The following is a 19,748-nucleotide window of genomic DNA, read 5'->3' as shown; positions in this document are numbered from 1 at the left end:
AACCCTCTAATTAAAACATAACATGAATAAGACATATGAGGTAGAAATGTAATTTCACACAACCAAATTTTACTATTTTTTTTTCAAAGCCTCATCTACATGTAATCCTAACATATCTTTAATTTAAAAAAATAATTAAAAAAATAAAAAATAAAAAAAAACTTCTCACTCTCACATTCTCTATCACTCTCTTCCTCTCTCCTTCTATTTCAAAAACAAACAAAAAAATTTCTCACACACTTTGTGTGTGCCCATATGCTAGTTTATTTTAAGATAATATTTAGATACTCATTAAAAAAATTTATGTACTCACTTTTTGATTTAATTCAATAAAAAATGTCATATATTTTTATATTTTGAATAGTTCAAAAAAATTAAATAACATATATTTTATAACAATAAAACATATACTTCATTGACAATGAAAAAGTGAATAACGACGTTTTATCTATCTCTCAGACCATATCCAACCCTTGGGCTAAAAGCCAAATTTTTTAGCTCGAAAAATTTAGCTTTTAGCCTAGAAACATCTTTTCTGCTCCAACCTTTCTGGCCTAAAATTTTAGCCAGAGATTATTAAAGAATGAACTTAAGCTAATTTTTTTCTTAAATTAAATTTAAGAATATATATATATATATATATATATATGTAGACTATTGTAAATTAATTTTATGAACATTTTAATTTAAAAATATTTAAATTCCGATAAATATTGAAAAATCACTAACTTTTCCACAAAGCAAGTCTTCAACTTTCACCAAACTTTCAACTTTTACCAACCGTTCAACACCAAACTTTCAACGTTCATCAATCATCCTCTATATAAACACAGGACCAATATTAGTTGATCACACAATCTTTCAACCTTCAATCATCCTTTATATTCACCAATCTTTCAACTTTCAAATAGTTTTTGTTTCCAAAAAATCCTCAATATCTTATCAATGGGTGATAGAAGAAGGCGTAGCGCGCAATGCAGATGGCACAATACCAAGTAAGGCTTGACATTGAGGATGCAGAATTGATGAATGTCGAAGCTGAACTTGTAAACTCGCTTATGCAATATGAGCACCATGGCAAATCTAGCCATCATGGTTCTGTCATGGGGCGTTCATTTGTGCAACATGATAGAGAAGAGTGTCATGACCGAATGATGAAAGATTATTTCATTGAGCGTCCGAGATTTCCTGCTCATGATTTTCGGAGGCTGTTTCGAATGAGGAGAGAGCTTTTTGAAAGCATCTTGAACGCAATTGTCAATCATGACCATTACTTTGCAAGGAAGATAGATGTCGTCGACCATCAAAGTCTATCACCTCATCAGAAGTTCACATTTGCATTTCGAATGCTAGCTAATGGGTGCTCTGCAGACTTAACTAACGAGTATTGCCGAATTGCGGAGAGTACTACTATTGAGAAACTGAAGTGCTTATGTCAGGCAATTCAAGCCATATATGAAGCCACATACCTTCGCAAGCCAAATCGTAAAGACTTGAAGAGGCTACTACGCAAGGCAGACAAAAGAGGCTTCCTTGGCATGATAGGAAGTCTCGATTGTATGCATTGGGAGTGCAATTCAAGGGCCGTCATAACAAACCAACCATCGTGCTCGAGGCTGTGGCATCTTACGACCCGTGGATTTGGCATGCATTCTTCGGCGCTCCTGGATCAAACAACGATATCAACGTTCTTTGGTCTTCTCCTCTGTTCGATAATGCTGTGAATGGATGGGCACCAGAATTTAGGTACAAGATAAATGGTAATAGGTATGAGCTAGGTTACTACCTAACTGATGATATTTATCCTAGTTGGTCTACCTTTGTCAAAAGTTTTTCTCATCCCGATAGTGCAAAGAAGAAATTATTTTCGCATAGGCAAGAGTCTTACATAGATATTGTAGGAGAAAATTGAGTTTTGTGTGGATGTTTGAACAAATACATAGGTATTTACAGAGTTTTTTGGTGAATTTTGAGTTAAATATTTTTTTTAAATTATTTTAGCCATTGGATTTAAATTTGGGCTGTTAGATCTTTTATTTTACTGTTAAATTTGATTATATTCGATCAGCCATTGAATTTAATAATATATAAATATAAAAACTAAACAAAAAAGAAATTTGAATCTAGGTCGTTATATTAACCAACGGCCTGATATCACAACCAGTGGATGGAAGGAGCCGTTGGGGCTCATGCGGAACGTGGTCGACAGGCCCCACTTGGGTGCGTCACTGGTGGTCGGAAGCCTCGCACATTAGGTGTTTTACGCGTCATCGTGGGCTGCGTTTGGCGCCCAAATGCTGAAAAACAATCCCTTCGATGGAGCCCACACCAACTTTTGGGCTAAATTTTGGGTTAAATCTGACCTCAATTCCCCATTTAGCATTTAGTTCAAATTTTTTCCTTGAGTTGGATTGAGTTTGGGGGAAATTTTGGGATGAAGTTTAGCCCATAGCCTAGGGTTGGGGGTGGCCTCGTAGAGCAGTGAAGTTTAGTTGGTTGAAAGGACAATTTTATTTATTTTATTTTATTTTATTTTTTTTGGTCCAATGAAAGGACAATTGTTAAATTATTAATAGTTGATTTCTTTATCGAGTGTAAATCTTGATTTACTCACTGCACGATTTGTACGATTTGTCCTTGTTCTGAAACAATTCTTAATTCAATTTTATTTTAATTCAACTTTATTTGTCTTTGTAGACCATTCGTCCTGAATAGAATAAAATTTAGGAAAACCAAGAGTCAAATGACTTTTTTTCCGATCAAGCGCATAATGGATATTGAATTGACAATGGCGATGGGTGCTTCTTTGTTTTCCTTTCTTAGTCAACAATCTTCTAGGAAAAAAAAAAAAAAAAAAAACCTCTTAGTGGCGTGCATATAAATAAGAGAAATGTTATAAATGGGTTTGCCTTTTTGTTGCCACTTCTTGTTTTTGACACAATGTTTGTAAACTTATCAGAAAGACGGGCCATACGGCCCACTTCCAAAAAAACCAATATTATCTCTAACTTGATAATTATCACCTGCATAATCCGTCAGGTGTGAGGTTTTATCACAAAAAACCTCAGTATTAGTTGGAGTGAGATTATGATATTTAAACTCTTGTTTCTTTATTTCTCTAGTCGATGTGGGATTTCAACACGCCCCCTCATATGAGATCCTATTAGTGGGTCACACGTGAGAGATCCACACATCGGCAACCACGTAGAGCCAAGAGGACTCACCCTACACGCGGGGCCAAGGGACCCACCATTATCGCGCGAGGCTAAGGGGACCCACCCATCATGTGGTAATACATACCGGCCCACTCCTTGGCTCTGATACCATGTAAAATTATCAGAGAAACGAGTCATACAACCCATTTCCAACAACACATATATTACTCCTAACTTGGTAATTACCACATGCACAATCTGTCAGGTGTGGGGCTTGATCACAAAAGGTCTTGGTATTAGTTGGAGTGTAATTAAGATATTTAAACTCTTATTTCTTTACTTCTCTAGCCGATGTGGGATTTCAACAATGTTTATAATGTCAACACACGCGAATTGACATTAAAGTGTGAAGTGATAGAGAGATCATAGAAAATTTCATTTTTGAGGGAGTCATAAGACATCTAATTAGATGACTATAATATTAAGGTTTTCTTGGAACGTAGAAACATTTTAATCCAATGTGTAAAACATATAATTTAAAGTGGCAAATCTACACCATGCTTTAGCAACCATCAGATACATGGGCATTTCTACGTCCTATTATCCACCCGTTGACTGGAGGATTGTACCCGGCCAAATTTTCATCAAGCAATATCTCTCTCTTAAAGCTTTGTTCTTGCTCGACTAGTGTTTGTTTGGCCGCCTTATGAAGCGGCACCTCTTCCATTCTTTTGTGATGCCTCCGGCCCTCTTTGCAGCTTCAACGGCATTGTTTGTGGCATTTGTAACTTTATGAATCCATACTTGTCTGTTGTTCTGGGAGAGCTTGTTCAACGTTGGCCAAGATGAATTGGGGAAGGAAGAAAAGTGGGGGAGAGGACAAGGAGGAGAAACAGGAGAGAAGGAATAAGAGGTGGACAACTAAAAAGGCCATGAGATTTAGGTTTAGGTCGTCCGTGTGTCTTATAATTGGGAACGACACTATGGATATAATTAGGTTTTAGTTTATGAGAATATTGGGCTAAATGCACTCCGACTCCAATATTCATGTGGATACTGATATCCACTTGAAGGTGACAAATCCATAACATGAAAGTAATGTGTTAAAAAAAAATTACGAATAAATTAACGTTTGAAAACAAAATTAGAATAAGAGTGGATGTCATAACTGCCAGTGATTTCTCGTCGCCTCCAGAGTATAGCTACTAACTCATGGGGGTGAAAAACAGAAAATGTGAGTGGGCAAAAATAATTATTTTCTAAAATTCTTTTCTTTTCGTATCATACTAACTCCTCGCTTCAAAACCCGTATCATTTCTAAAATCATACTAAGTAAAAAGTATGAGAAGCATAAGCATTTTCTATAAAAATGATATTCCAAATCTTCAAGATTATAAAATACCATCATCAACGAAAATGGTAAAAGCATGCTCATGTGCACCGACAATAATGTAGACATACGAGTCCATGCAGAGGGTCTCAACACATGAACAATCTCTGTGTAAAAATTGCACTCAAGTATCACATACACGTGAAACTCGGGCTAAGCGCATCTCACACGAGTTCTAGATAGATGCAAACTAGCAAAAAACCAAAACACTTCATTGAATTCTTTTTGTTTTTGAGCTCTCTGCCTAATGGTAATCGTATCCTTCAAATTAAAGATACAATCAGAATGAAAAGGACGTTGTTGTTCAGTATTCCATTCCAATTCATGCGACAAATAATTGTGCGAAATTCGGAAAAATCTTGCTCCATGAGACAAGTCAAAACTAGTTTTATTTATTTTTTTGTTGCCTCCTTCTTCATCTACTAATGGACACATCCCTTGGCTGCATGAGTGCGTCAATGGTAAAGATCAACGGTTGCCCTTGTTTTTATAAAGATGATGTGCATACTAGTCAACAGAGGGTAGCAGTCCACACTTTCGGCCTTCCAGAAGACTGAAGAGAGAAAACACAAGCACAAAGGTCTTATTTAACTATATGACTGGTCTTATTTAACTATATGTGTCATATCTTCACAGTTGTTGGTATATGGTCTTCTCTCAAATTATCAACTGCAGCAAGCCTTTTTAATCTTATCTTTGACTTGTATGAAACTGGTAGGTTGGGAACAAAACTTCCGTGTGTCATGCTTGTTTTCTGCTTAATTAATTACCACAAATATAGCTAGGTTGCTGTTTGTTTTGTTCACAACATTATTTATACCTTCGCAGTCTATCGTTGATGTAACGATAATAGTTTCAAGTGATGGAAGAAGTTTGAGCTATAAAAATCGGGGTTTGTGAATCGTAACCACTCGGAGGGGTTGGGATTTTTAACTAATAGCATCGGCTGCAAGTGAGGGTTTTGAAGGAGAAGGACAAATAAATTCCAACAAAAATGAATGAAAAAACATTTGATTTTCCATTGCTTCAAGTTGCAGATGCCGTCTGAGATGGGTTGATGCACATACATACTTCCAAGTTACAATAAATACAATATTGTATACTGCAATTGAGCTCCACCCACAGGATTGTTGACTTCGTGTGCGCCCACAGTGGTGAAATATTCACTTGTTCTAGAGGGTGTGGGGTCTGATTGAGAATTTGATATTCTGAACAAATTATTATTATATTTCTATCCACAAATCTAACAGCTAAAAAGTATGGGATATCCAACATTTCAAAAGAACAGAGAATTTATAGTTCGAAAAAAAAAAAGGAGAGGCAGACGCAGAAGATGGTTGTTGGATGACTGATACGTTTGGTAATTAACATAATATAGTTTATTTTTATTTGAAAGTTTGTTTTTGCGGTTGGACTTGTATAATATGTGATAAACAACACTGCATCAAATTGATGATAAAACCGAATGATCCTTAACGAGCCTTGTTAAGTAAAGACAATCTTCGTTGAATAAATCATTTTACTAGAACAAACATGTCGTGTTTAGTAAGGTTATTTCATATATTATCAATTGATTTTTTGGTGAAAATTTGAACTTTCTTCGTACCGCATACATGTGCTACATGGGACAATCTTGGCTTGTCCTCAGGAAAGGCGCACAAAAAATCATATGGATGCATAATACAGTAGTCGTATAGAGTGCAGGAATTCCCGAGCCCTTCATGAATCGGTTTTAGTCGTCTTCCTTCGTTCCTTCATTGCGTTCTGAGTTATGTAGGCTACTTTGCAGAGCCGGCCCTGGCCCAATGCGAACATGGTGATGGTCCCGGACCTTAAAAAATTGGAGGCACAAAAAACATTAAGACGGTAGATCCATTTACATTTTCGTAAGAACATAAATTTATAAAATTTGGTTAATTTGAAAGAAGTTTAACAAGAAGGGATGGTTTCTCCTCAATAAAGAGAAGGTCTGGGTTCAAAATCATATCATTTTACTTTCCAATTTTTATGAATTTCTTTCCATAAGGGTATAAGCTTACAAAATTTGGTCAAATGCCCAAGAAGTTTAACCATAAGTATTGGTTTTTGCTATTTAAAATTATTGTGGAGGTCTTGCGTTCAAAATGCTATGTGTGTTTTTTTCTTTCCAATTTTTACAAATTTTTGTTTGGTTGTTAATTCTTTTTTACCTTCTGTTCGATTATAACTACTAACTAGTAGCTATGTGAGTTGCAACTTTTTGACATTCATTCCAATTCAAGTCTAACCTTCAACAAAGAGTAATGCTAGGTAGACCAAATTGTTAGACTAAATTTGCAACTCATATAATGTGTCACTAATAGAAAATAAGCATATTAATCAACACTTAAGTAATAATCCAATCATCAACAATCACACCATATGGTTTACAAAATTTGACTTAACAAGTTGGTCTCCCTAGCATTAGCCCTTAATATATAAATTAATATATGTATGCCTTTACTAGGTTTAATTTGGTGCTCATTCATTGCTTATATCAATTAAAGACTCCAAAATATGAATATTTTTTTTAGTTCCGTATTGACAAGGTTAGTAAATAAGAAAAACACCTCACGATTATATGAAAATAATTTAAAAGTTCAGATAGAGGGGGAACAAAACTCATCATCCATGGGCAGGGTTTTTTTAGTTTCCTTCTTTCAATACAAATTAAATTAGTTTTTTCGTGTTTCTAAATTATTGAGTTTGAAAAGCTTTTCTAAGTATAATTTCTTGAAATTTTACATGAGAAAACAAATAATTTTTCTTACAGGAAGTTAGAGCATATTTTTTGGCGTCGCCCAGAACCTCAAAAATCTCAGGACCGGCCTGCTACTTTGTTTGAAATTAATGGTTCATGCATGCTCAATATATACTTGAACAGATTTTCTTATTCGCTGGATAGATTGTCGTTATAACCCCAGATATCAAGTAGAGTGAAAATGGCACTGGTTGTTTTAATATTGAGTACATTGTTGCAGGTAGAAAATGACATTTATCCCCTGCAAACAAGAACTTTTCAATAAAAAAGGACTAGTTTAACTAGGATACTGGAGGATTTAAGGTTTATATACTATGTATGCCAAAACAACACAGCATAGATCTATATGATCAACGAGCCTCGAGCTGTGTAATGGTTAATCCATTAGATGACGGTTCATTGATTAGGGGAAACTCTCCGTCGAGTAAACCCTTTTCCGGAACAAACCCTGGTTCTTTAGGCTGAGGCAAGGTGCTTTCGCTGCATAGCATCTGAACGACAGATGACATGGTTGGCCGGTCCTCAGGCTGCTGTTGCACACACAAGAGACTGACGTGGATGCATCGCAGCACCTCTGATAGAGTGCATGAGTTCCCAAGCCCTTTATCAATCAGTTCTAGTGGCCTTCCTTCTTTCCACAATCTCCATGCCTAACACATGTTAAGCATTTTAATCAGTAATCAATTGTTTTAGCATGCAGAATGAAACGAAATTGTGCTTTAACATACTTTTGTAACTTACATTTCCGATAAGGTTAAGCCGGTGGTTCAGATGATAGAATCCTTTACTTTTCTTTCCGCTGATTATCTCTAGCAGTAAAATACCGAAGCTAAAGACATCAGATTTTACAGAGAACTGCCCTTCGGTAGCATATTCAGGAGCCATGTAACCACTGTAGAGGTGATCATTGAAACAATTGAGCATGTTAAATGCAAACAAAAGGACACATAATGTATATTATGCGAAGAATGTGTCAAAAATACTTACTATGTTCCAACCACTCTGTTTGTATTTCCTTCAGTTTGATCCCCACCAAAAGTTTTAGCAAGACCAAAATCTGAGATTTTCGGGTTCATATCTCTATCGAGCAAAACATTACTTGGTTTGAGGTCTCTGTGTATAATCCTCAGTCTGGAGTCCTGATGAAGATAGAGAAGCCCCCTAGCAATCCCGCAGATAATTTGGAAGCGCTGAGGCCAATCTAACAACTTACTCCGTGTTTCATCTGGAAAATTGTAAATTTGAAGTCCCATAAACTATCAGAATCTCAAGGGATCAAACTAAAAATAAAGTCCAACAAGAAACAGAATTTTAAGGGAACACACCGAAAAGGAAGTAGTCCAAGCTTTTGTTGGGCATGTATTCATAAATCAGCAATTTCTCCTCTCCCTGAATGCAACAACCAAGAAGCTTTACAAGGTTTCGGTGTTGAAGTTTGGCAATCAGTATTACTTCATTTTTGAACTCCTTTATTCCTTGTCCAGAGCTTCTCGAAAGCCTCTTGACTGCAATTTCCTGTCCCTCTACTAATCTACCCTGAAGATTATTCACATTTTCCGAAAGATTGTTACTCCTTCAGGAATCAAGTGCTTCCTTAAATTACGTTTCATGTGCTAGCAGACCAAAAATTACCTTGTATACAGGTCCAAAACCACCTTCTCCAAGCTTATTGTTGATCGAAAAGTAATTAGTGGCACTCTCTATTGTTGTGAAGTCGAGCAATGGCAGCTCCAGGTCATCTTCCTTCTGTTCCTCAATGTCCTCACCTTATATAATCATTAAAAAGTAACAACAATAAGTGATAATAAACTAATGATTCTATAATTATATATCGAAAAAGACCTTTTGGGAATTTTCATCACTGGAGGTTAGAGCAGATAGTTTTACCTTTGAGATATTTCTTGCCTCTGAATCTTAGAATGTAACAATAGCCAACGAAGAGCATCCCAACAATTACAGCAAATGCAGACGCAGCTATCACTCCTATCTTCCATTTCTCGTCTTTCCCTCCTTTGTAGACGAATCGAGACATTATTAACATACGTAGTTGATCACCAGACAAAATTACACAATTAAGCTAAAGGGGACGTTAAATCCCTAATGATCAAATTGGACTAGTAAAGAAAAAACACACAACAGAGAAATTGTACTTGAGTTTATACCTAGTTCTGAAGCAGATATCCTGATGTATATATCTTCATCACCACCCGGGATTTGCTTAATATCAACAAGATCACCAAACCAGATGGCGCAACCGCTGCCTCCTCCTCTCACATCCAAGTTTGTATAAGCCGAACAAGAACAATTCGATAAGCATTTGGCCCTGCATTCATCGAGGTTCATGTTTTTATTTATCCAACTATGCGTAGTATCCGGCAATTTCAACCCGTGATACTTAGCAAACCCATCATTCTTGCAGTTCAACGGTTTTCCTCTCACGCAACCTCCTGAAAAATCGTTCAATTTCCACTTCTCAAGCGACGCAGGAACAAACCTCTCCAAACATTGACAAATTGGGGATGAACCAAGAACACAATTGCCATTGCCACCACAGTGGCCATAACTGTCACAAGGGTCTCTTGGAAACGATCCGTAGAGTGTCCAATTCTGTTCTGCCTGTGACCAAATCCACTGCTGGCGAAATGATATGGTTTGGTTCATAATCATCCGTCCAAGCAACGACTCGTTCACCATCTGAAATATCATGTAAACCTCATCCTCATTGGAGACAAAAGTGAAGTTCAAAGCCGGAAGCGCCTTAGGGGGTCTTCCACTGAACAAAACACCGTTCCATGGACCGCTTCTCAAGAACTCATTAGACCCTTTCCACATAACAGGCTCAGGATTGTTGTGCAGCACCATCTCCCATATAAAGTCCCCCGGAGAAGGGTCGTCCGGACTCTTCCATGCTGTTACACGCCGGTTAAGTCCGGTTTTCAGGTCCCACCCGAGCTTCATTCCCGGCAGTAAAGTATCAGAAGGGTAGTCAAAGCTTTGCCACAAGTAGATCCCTGAGTTGGTATCTCTCTCGTCTCTCAGGACAAGATTGCCATTGTCCAACAGCTGCAGGACAGGACTCTGGCTGTTGGCTTGTTTCGACGAATTCGCAGACCAAATAACTGTCTGGTTGTTCTCGACAAGGACGAGATGCCCTGTGGTGTTGATCATCAAACTGCCAGTGGAACCATTGATTGGAGACTGCCTATTTGCAACCCAAATAACGGTTTGGACTGGGATATTTTTGTACCAGATTCCCAAGTAACGAGACTTGGAGATGCCTGGACTGAAAAAACCAAGCTCGAATATTCCGCCGGGAGAAGAAACCAACGATTTGCCATCGCTGAGGGACTGAGATGCAGTGATGGTATCAGCAGCTGATGAAGTTTGGCTCACAGGGAAGAGCAAACAAATACTGAAAACCATGAAACAGAGGAGCTCCATTGAATACTAGATTACTGCTTTAAAAGTTCAAGTTTTGATAGTACTTGATGGAGGATTAGCAGGGCAAAGACTATGAACTAAACGGAGTTGACTTGGCTGTATCAGACATTGACTTGGGACGGCAGATTTTGTTTTTCCCTTTTTTCTTACGATAAAGATTTGGTACTGAAAATGCGGATGTACCGCCGATATTAACAAGTGAGCTTTTTTTAATCATGAGTTTCACTGTTTTGTTTTTATTTTTTTATAGATGCGGACGTGTTGTTTGTATTATTGGTAACTTAATTGTACGGTTATAGATGTATTGATGAGATGTATCGATGATATGATTGTCGATAGAAGACAAACATGTCGCCTATAGTATTGATAATTTAATCCTACGATGGCTATAGTCTATAGATGTATAAATGATATAATTATCAATATGTGGTCGATAAACTTGATTGCAAAATACAATAATAAAAAGGATATTTTAGTGGAAAGTTGAAAACTTTAATCAGACTTTCAACTTTCAACGAGAAACGTGGACTAAAACACACCCTTGAGGAAGAAGGCAGTGCTCTTGGTTTTGGTCAAGGTTTAACTTTACATCCTCACAGATCACAACAAACCCTATTGATAAGGTAAATCGAAGAAATCCCAAAAGGGGTTGGTTTGGGTTGGCAAATTGGCAATAACTTTCACGTACTAATTTTAGGAATAATATTACTTATTAGTGAGTACTTTATATATTCATTTTTTGATTTGGCCAAATTAAAAAATGTCACATGTTTTTTATTTTTTTTAAACCCAAGAAAAATTAAATAATATGTCTATTATTTTTTTAAGGGGCATTAAGATATAGGTCCAAAAAATTGACGTACTATTACCTTTAGTCCAATTTTTTGAAATTTCTGATTTAAGTCCACTTAACTATTTTTTTAACCTATTTTACCCCTTGTTTTCGAATTTTGAATATTTAAACATCTGCAATCCACTAAACATTTAAAAAAAGTTTCAATTATTTACCCTTTTAATAAAATAAAATATTTTTATCACAGATTAAGTTGCAAAAATATACAACCTAATTAAAAGGTACTAATACATAAATGTACATATACCTATAAGTAAGATATCAAACGAAGAAAATATATTTAATCAATAGGTAGATAAACGAACTGAAAGGTACAAATACACAATTTACCTACCTATAAGCAAGATAAATTACTATGTAATATAGGAAAACATATAGAAGCAATCTGTGATAGAGATAGATAATAGAAATAGAAAAATATAATCTACCTATAATAGAGGTAGGTTATATAACAAAATCTTGTGATACAGGTAGATTAATATCGGCCATGAAACCAATTAATTTGAGTAAAAATACAACTCAAATGAAGATCCAATTTTGACCATGAAATTAACTAATTTGAATACAACCAGCAATTTGATGAAAGAAGCCAACCAACCTCCATTCTTTGATCAAACAGAATCAAATTTCATATATAGTGGTAGCCTAAGAAGAGAAGAGGAAAACTGAATAATGATGAAGAAGAAAAAGATTCGCAAGGCAAATGATAAATCCTAACTAAGAAAAAAGTTTTAGATAACAAACCAAAAAGAAATAATAGATAAATGAAGAAGAAATGAAGAGGCGTATCCTGACTTAGAGATATATAGGAAGTAATTTTATTCCAACAATTATCCTATCATTAAGGGAATTTTATTCTTTAAACCTCAAATAGGTAAAACTTATCACAAATACTAATCCTAAAATCAAGGGATAATATTGATTACTTACAAGTAATTTTAGGAGTAAATTGGTATGAAAATGAAAAAAACTGACATGAAATATAATTGGACTTATCTCAAAAATGACTCACAAAATTGGATTCGTATCAAGTTTCCTCTTTTTTTAAACAATAAAATATGTGCTAAAATTAAAATACCATTAGACAAAATTAAAATGTAAGTACTCACTAGTGAGTGCCCTAGTATCATCTATATCTCATGTAGCAGGTATAGTTTAGTTGGTTCCAAAGACGATCCTTAAATTATTAAATTAATAATTAAAATAGTTGACTTTGCGCTAATTCTATGAATCTTGATTATATCACACCAGGAGTTACATGATTTGGCTTTGTTTTGAAATAAAATCTTGTTTAAGACATGTAAACGATTAGTTGTAAATAGAGTAAAATTATGAAACCAAGAGTCTAATTTCTTAGTCAACAAGCTTCTGGAAAAAAACACCGCTTGATGGGGTGCATATTCAATCATAATCCATCTAATTAGATGACAAATTTAATCACATCAGTTTATTTTAACTTGAGTGAGCAAGTTCACCGAGGGAATATATTATTAAGGCTTCTTTGAACATCGAAACATTTTAAGCCAATGTGTCAAAACATATAGGCGTTTTGAAATAGACTCGTCGTTTTTAAGTTTTTTAGATTAAACATGTGTTTGTTTTAACAATTTGATTGTACATTATCTTAAAATGTTAGTGTCATGTGTATTTAAGAAAACTTGATATAAGTTCAATTTTTTTTAGCTAATATTAACAATAGTCCATTTAATTAAAATAGATACGATCCTTTGAACTTAGAATCATTTATTTTCACTAAATATATTTTAAATAGTCAGTAGTTTAGTGGTATTCTTCTTTACTTTGTAAGTGAGAGTCATAGGTTTGATTTTAGATATTTTGTTTATGTAAAAAAATGAATAGATGTTGAATAATGAATATCGTTGTGACTAGATGATCCAGACATTCAGTTTGTATACTTAATTTTATTTTATTGTAGTGTTGGAACTAAATTTGTGCACTGCCACGGACAGAGGGGCTGGGCAAATTGGGCTATATGTCAAAGACCAAACAATGGTGAAGTACTGGCTAAAGACTCTTAGACGGTCAAGTTAGTAAGTAATATGAGACTCAAGTAGTACGCAAGAAAATAATGTATGTGATAGTTGCGTTTCCAGATATGAACCCTAAATGAGTGTATTTACCTTAGTCGAGTGAGAGGCATGTTAAGGTATGAAATCCATATTAAACTGGGTGAATCCAAGAGGATGTCTAGGATTAGATATTGTTTCCTCCTAAAAGTTTGATTACACGCGGCACAAGCCAATCCCTAGATTGTAAGAATCTCCAAGAATATAGGAAACATGTCTGATCCCCAATCAGATCAAGGTTTCTGTGTCTTGCGGAATAAGACTTTGTCTACCTTCCAGAGCACAATTGAGCAACTCAAATCCTATCGGTAGTGTTCATATTTCGATCCATCTTACTCCTGCTCAAGAAAATCGTGGTCTCAAATGTAACATATCAAAATATATAATAGGTGTTGACTACTAATTAAAAATGTTTCAGGTACATGATGGTCACGCTACCAAAGACTATAATGATACAAACCATATGATTATCAATGTGTGTTCAATAAATTTAGAGTAATGTTATTCTTACCATAATTTTATACCACATTTCTTTACCATCTTAGGTGATAGATGAGTTGGACAAGCTACATCATTTAATTTCAATATTTTTATTAATTAAAATACTTAAATAATCATAGGTGGAAGAATGAGACTACTCATATACCATAATCATCATTTAATTAACAATCTTTTTATTAATTATTGATTAACATTTTGATTAAATACTAATTAATTTAGATGATGTAGCTATCCAACTCATTTGCAATCTCAGATGTTAAAGAAATATAGTATAAAATTATGGTAAAAATAGCATTATTGATAAATTTAATTGCAAAATGCAGTTAACTGTAAAAAGACGTCTAGGGGGAAGTTGAAAGCTTTGACGAGGCTTTCAAATTGTAATGAGAAAAGTGGACTAAAACACAACGTCTTGGTTTTGATGAAGGTTTTACATTACATCGTCATAAGTCGCAAACGACCCTTTTCCAAAGGGGTTGGTTGGGGTTGGCAAATTGGTAATAACTGCCACTTGCGCATTTTAAGAAGATAATTCGAAGAAATCCAAAAGGAGTTGGTTGGGGTTGGTTTCGGTTGGCAAATTGGCAATAACTGCCACTTTTTTTTTTTTTTTTTTTTTTTAAACAAACGATGTATTTAATCTCACGGGTTAGCAATAATGTAATTTAAATTCATCTTTGACAAGAATCAAACTTAAGACTTCTTACTTACAAGAGGAAATATCACTAGATCATAATACGAAGTGACTATTCATTTTAAGAATAATACTTTAGTAATCACTAATATATACTCTATATATTTATTTGTTAATTTGATTTAATAAAAAATATCAAGTGTTACTTTTTTTAATGTTTAAGAAAAATTAAATAATATGTCTTTTATTTTTAAAATAATAAAATATATGTTAAAATATTATTTGACAAATTTAAAAGGGAAAGAATTTAGTGAGTATCCAAATATTATAAATCTTTGATGATGTAGCCGGTGAAGGTTTTTTTTGTTTTTGTTTTGGACAAACGATATTATATACACTAAGAAGGGAGAGGGCTTAGCCTCACAATAGGCTAACAATAATGTGATTCAAATTCGTTTTTAGCGAAAATCAAACCTAAAACATTTTACTTACAAGTGTAGAGTAATACTACTAAACCGTAGTATTAAGTGACTTTAAGTAAAAGCGAGAATGAATGGTTGAAATGACGATGGTTTAAATTTTTAATAGTTGACTCTGTAAATCTTGATTTAATCACTAGGTTGTATGATTTTTCTTTGTTTTGAAATAAATATGTGAGAGGAATTTGTAACGATTCGTTCTAATTACAGTAAAATCATGAAAACCAAGAGTCAACCTTGCAACCAACCAAAATTCATTTGCCACTTAGTACTACGGTCTAGTGAGATTCTACTTCACTTGTAAGTGAGAGATTTTAGATACAATTCTCGTCAAAGGCGAATTTAAATCACATTATTACTAGTTTATTATGAGGCTAAGTTCATCCTCTGTCTTTCAATGTAGACAATATTGTTTGTTAAAAAAAAAAAAATTGATCAAATAATATTTTAACACATGTTTTATTATTTTAAAAGTCACTTAGTACTACGGTTTAGTGATATTCTTCTTTGCTTGTAAGTGAGACATCTTAGGTTCAACTCTCATCAAAGATGAATTTTAACTATATTATTGCTAGTATATTGTGAGGCTTAACATACTCCTCCACCTCTTAATGTAGATAATATCGTTTACTCAAAAAAAAAAAAAAAAGCTCTTAGTCAACGAGCTTCTAGAAAGAACACCGCTTAAATCTTTTAGTCAAATCTCTTAATCGCGTGCATATTCAATCACAATCCATCTAATTGGATGACAAATTTAATCACATCACTGGGTGACTATAATATTCAGGTCTCTTTGAACCTTGAAACATGTTAAGCTAATCTGTCAAAACATATCATTTAATATCTTACCATAAAGTCGCAGGTCACGGCCATTAAATATATGTGCATTTCTCCGTCTTATTATCCACCCGTTGACTGGAGGATTCCAACCCTCCATGAAGCATCTCTCTCGTTTTTCCAAAGTCTGTTCTTGTTCGACTGGTGTTTGTTTTCGCCGCCGGCGGCTCCTGTTCCATCCTTTTGTGATTGGCTCTGAGGGAAATGAAATATTTTTGTAATATTTAGTTTTAAAATATGAATGAAAAATAAAAGTCAGTTTAATGTGAAAAGTTATGCATCAAAGGGTGGCGCAACGGAGCCGTCTCCTTTAGTGGTTTGTCTTTTAAAGGGTATTACTTAAGGGATCTGTTATTAGCATTTCAAAAATCTCATTTTACACTCCTCCTCATGTATTTTTCTTTCTAAATATAAAAAGTTTGAAATGACAAATGATATTTTTTGAGTGCTAATAACAATTCCCTTACTTAATTACCTAAACCTTAAAAATGCATCTACATCTCTTCGGCAAATTGTATACTGGGTTCTAATAAAAACCAGGAACTATTTTCTTTGAAATAGATAATTGATGAATCAACTTTATTTCTTAGGTATAGAGTTTCCCCACTCTGTTTATAACCAATCGACCCCTATCGACGCTCCAAAAGCGTAATTGATATTTCGTTGGTTGAAGACGACTGGTCACCTGCTTCATGTGGTTCCTTTCTATAAAGAAACCAGGTGTTTTGGGTGAGCCAATACAATCTCACTTCCCAACATTATAACCACAGATGCCATGTTTGGCCTATCCTCATGGTGTCCACACAATGCTTCTGATAGCGTACATGAGCTTGCTAAACATGTATCAATCAGCTCTAAAGGTCGGCCTTCATTCCATAACTTCCATGACTACAACGTGTCAAAACTCGGTCAATTGCCATCCATCGGTCTATATGTATGAAGAAGTTTATTCTCGCTACTTACATGTCCAATAAGGTTTTGGCTGTGGTTTGCATGGTAGAATCCCTTGTTTTTCATTCCACTTATTATCTCTGATACCAAAATACTGAAGCTAAAGACATCGAATTTGATAGAGAATAACGCATCAATAGCATATTCTAGTGACATATAATCGTTGTAGATACATATCGTCTTATGAAGCTGTTTGGAGATTGTTTCAATATTCTATACACCATAGAGAACCTTTTGTGGAACGATTACCGGTGCATTTACCATTAGAGCAAAATATTGTTTTCAATGGTGATCAATCACTGCAGTCGATTATTAATCAAAATGCTTCTGAACATACAATGCTAACAAGTTGGTTTGAAGCTAACAAAACTTATAACGAAGCACACGCATTGACTTATACACAATTTCTGTCAAAATTTGTATATGATGCACGAAAAAAAAATTTGGAAACCAAGAAAACAAAAAGGTTCAATATGTAGAATATCATATGTACATCTTGCATCTGGTGAATTATATTATTTGAGAATGCTTTTGAATTTGAAAAATGGTGCATTAAGTTTTGATGATATAAAAACTATTGATTGTGTTTTGCATTCTTCATATCATGCTGCATGTAATTCATTGGGATTGTTAAGTGATGATAAAGAATGGATTAAAGCTTTGTCATGTGCTGTAAATGTTGCATCATCTGCTCAATTGAGACAATAGTTTGTTACAATAATTTTGTTTTGTGATGTAGCAAATCCTCAAATTCTTTTTGATAGTCATTGGAAAAACATGTATGATGATATTTTGTACAAGTTACGAAAAAAATTTGCAATTCCTGATATGATTGTACCAGAGGATGTAAAAAACTATGTATTATTTGAACTAGAACTACTTCTTAATAATGCATCAAGTTCTTTAGATAATGCATCAACTTCTTTAGATAAATATCATTTACCAATGGCCGATGCAAGAAAAATGTTAGAAATCAAAATTAAACTTTTAAGAGAAGAGTTAAATTATGATTGTCAAGAATTGTCCAAAAAACACATAGTTTTGAAATCGCAACTTAATCAAGATCAAAAACATGTTTATGATTGTGTTATAGATACTGTAAATAGAAAAAAAGGACTATTTTTCGTCTATGGTCATGGAGGTACTAGAAAAACTTTTTTATGGGATGCTATCATAACTAAACTTAGATCTGAAAGAAAAATTGTTTTAGCAATGGCATCATCAGGAATAGCATCATTGTTATTACCAGGTGGTAGAACAACTCATTATAGATTCAAAATTCCCTTGGTTATTACTGATTCTTCAATTTGTCCAAAAAAAAAAAAAACAAAAACACATCTTGCAACATTAATTGAAAAAACAGATTTAATTATATGGGATGAAGCACCTATGAATCATAAATATTGTTTTGAAGCATTAGATAAATCGATTTATGATATTTTGTCACATTTACATGGTTCAGAGAAAGTAAGATTCCATTTGGTGGTAAACCTTTTTTATTAGGTGGTGATTTTCGACAAATATTACATGTTATTCCTGGAGGAAGCAAAGAAGATATAATAAATGCTTCTTTAAATAGCTTTTATTTGTGATCACATTTTAAAAATTTTAATTTAAAATAAAATATGAGGTTATCTGTGACAGCCCGTCCCAGAAACATTTTAACGTACGTGTGAAAAGACGAAATTGCCCCTAGTTCGATTTCTTTACGTTTAATTGTTGTTGTGAGTTTGGTTGGCATGTTTGGAGCCACACACACACTCCCATACTCCACACTTTTCTGTCCCTTTCCCTGTGATCCTCCCGAGCACCATTTCCCTTCCCTTTCACCATATACGTACGGACACACACCCAAAACCCATCAAACACCCACATATCGAGGAAACCAAGGCCATATTCGAGCTCGTGAGGCTCGTGGGAGTCCAACCGTACCATTTTCAGGTAAGAACACTACCGTTTTCACGTTGAAACCATAACGTCCGATTTCGAACACTGTTCATGCACACGTGATTTCTCACGTTTTAGGAAATTTGAAGCTCGTAGGTAGCTTGGTGAGGTCCCAAGGAGGCTCGGAGTGGTTCGTTTGAAGGATTTGGACGTCAGGATCACTGGTTTCGAAGTTGGCCGGAGTTGGATTGTTTTGACAGATGAGATTTCGTGATTTTTTTAACCCTTAAAAGTAGTATAATTGTGTTCCTCTAGTTCCAAGCTTCAATTTGGTACTAATTTTGTCAAATTTGGGCGAAAAAGGAAGGAGATATTGAAGTTTGAAAATTTTCCAGTTTTCCGGCGCCGGAGGTTCGCCGGAGAAGGAGACGGAATATTCCTGACGCCGTTGACGGAATCTGTCAAAACTGACGGGATATTCCCTACGGCGTCAGTTGACGCCGTCAGCGTGCCAGGCACGTGCCTGCACGTGGCCGGCGCGTGCGGCGGTGGAAAATTTTTCTAAAAATTTGGGTGTGATCCTGAGGTTGAGTAGAGCACGTTGGTATATTCATTTGCCCAATTTGAGCAATGTATGAGAAGTTATTACGAAAGGTTGGTTATGTGCTTTAAAATTGACGTTTTTGTAGTTGTTTCGCATATAGGTGATACGTATCCCGAGGACGAGCGTGGTCACTCGAGGCAGGGGGGCTAC

At 34.9% G+C, this 19,748-nt stretch overlaps 2 protein-coding genes across 2 annotated transcripts; one reads left to right on the top strand and one right to left on the bottom strand.

The window, feature by feature from the left end:
• Window positions 1-974: 974 nt before the first annotated feature.
• Window positions 975-1,724, top strand: LOC137742861 (uncharacterized). The gene has a single exon (XM_068482806.1). The coding sequence runs from the start codon at window positions 975-977 to the stop codon at window positions 1,722-1,724; it is 750 nt and encodes a 249-aa protein (XP_068338907.1).
• A 5,703-nt stretch (window positions 1,725-7,427) lies between these two features.
• Window positions 7,428-10,940, bottom strand: LOC137742547 (G-type lectin S-receptor-like serine/threonine-protein kinase At4g27290). The gene is made up of 7 exons (XM_068482450.1): window positions 9,487-10,940; window positions 9,212-9,334; window positions 8,957-9,090; window positions 8,650-8,860; window positions 8,312-8,549; window positions 8,066-8,216; window positions 7,428-7,974 (listed from the first exon to the last, which is right to left on the bottom strand). Exons 1-7 carry the CDS (start codon window positions 10,763-10,765, stop codon window positions 7,675-7,677), a joined length of 2,436 nt encoding a protein of 811 aa, XP_068338551.1. The 5' UTR covers window positions 10,766-10,940; the 3' UTR covers window positions 7,428-7,674.
• Between the last annotated feature and the right edge of the window lie 8,808 nt (window positions 10,941-19,748).

Source organism: Pyrus communis, chromosome 8 (genome assembly GCF_963583255.1).
Source record: "Pyrus communis chromosome 8, drPyrComm1.1, whole genome shotgun sequence".
Lineage (NCBI taxonomy): Eukaryota > Viridiplantae > Streptophyta > Magnoliopsida > Rosales > Rosaceae > Pyrus > Pyrus communis.
This window is presented reverse-complemented; position numbering and strand designations above follow the sequence as displayed.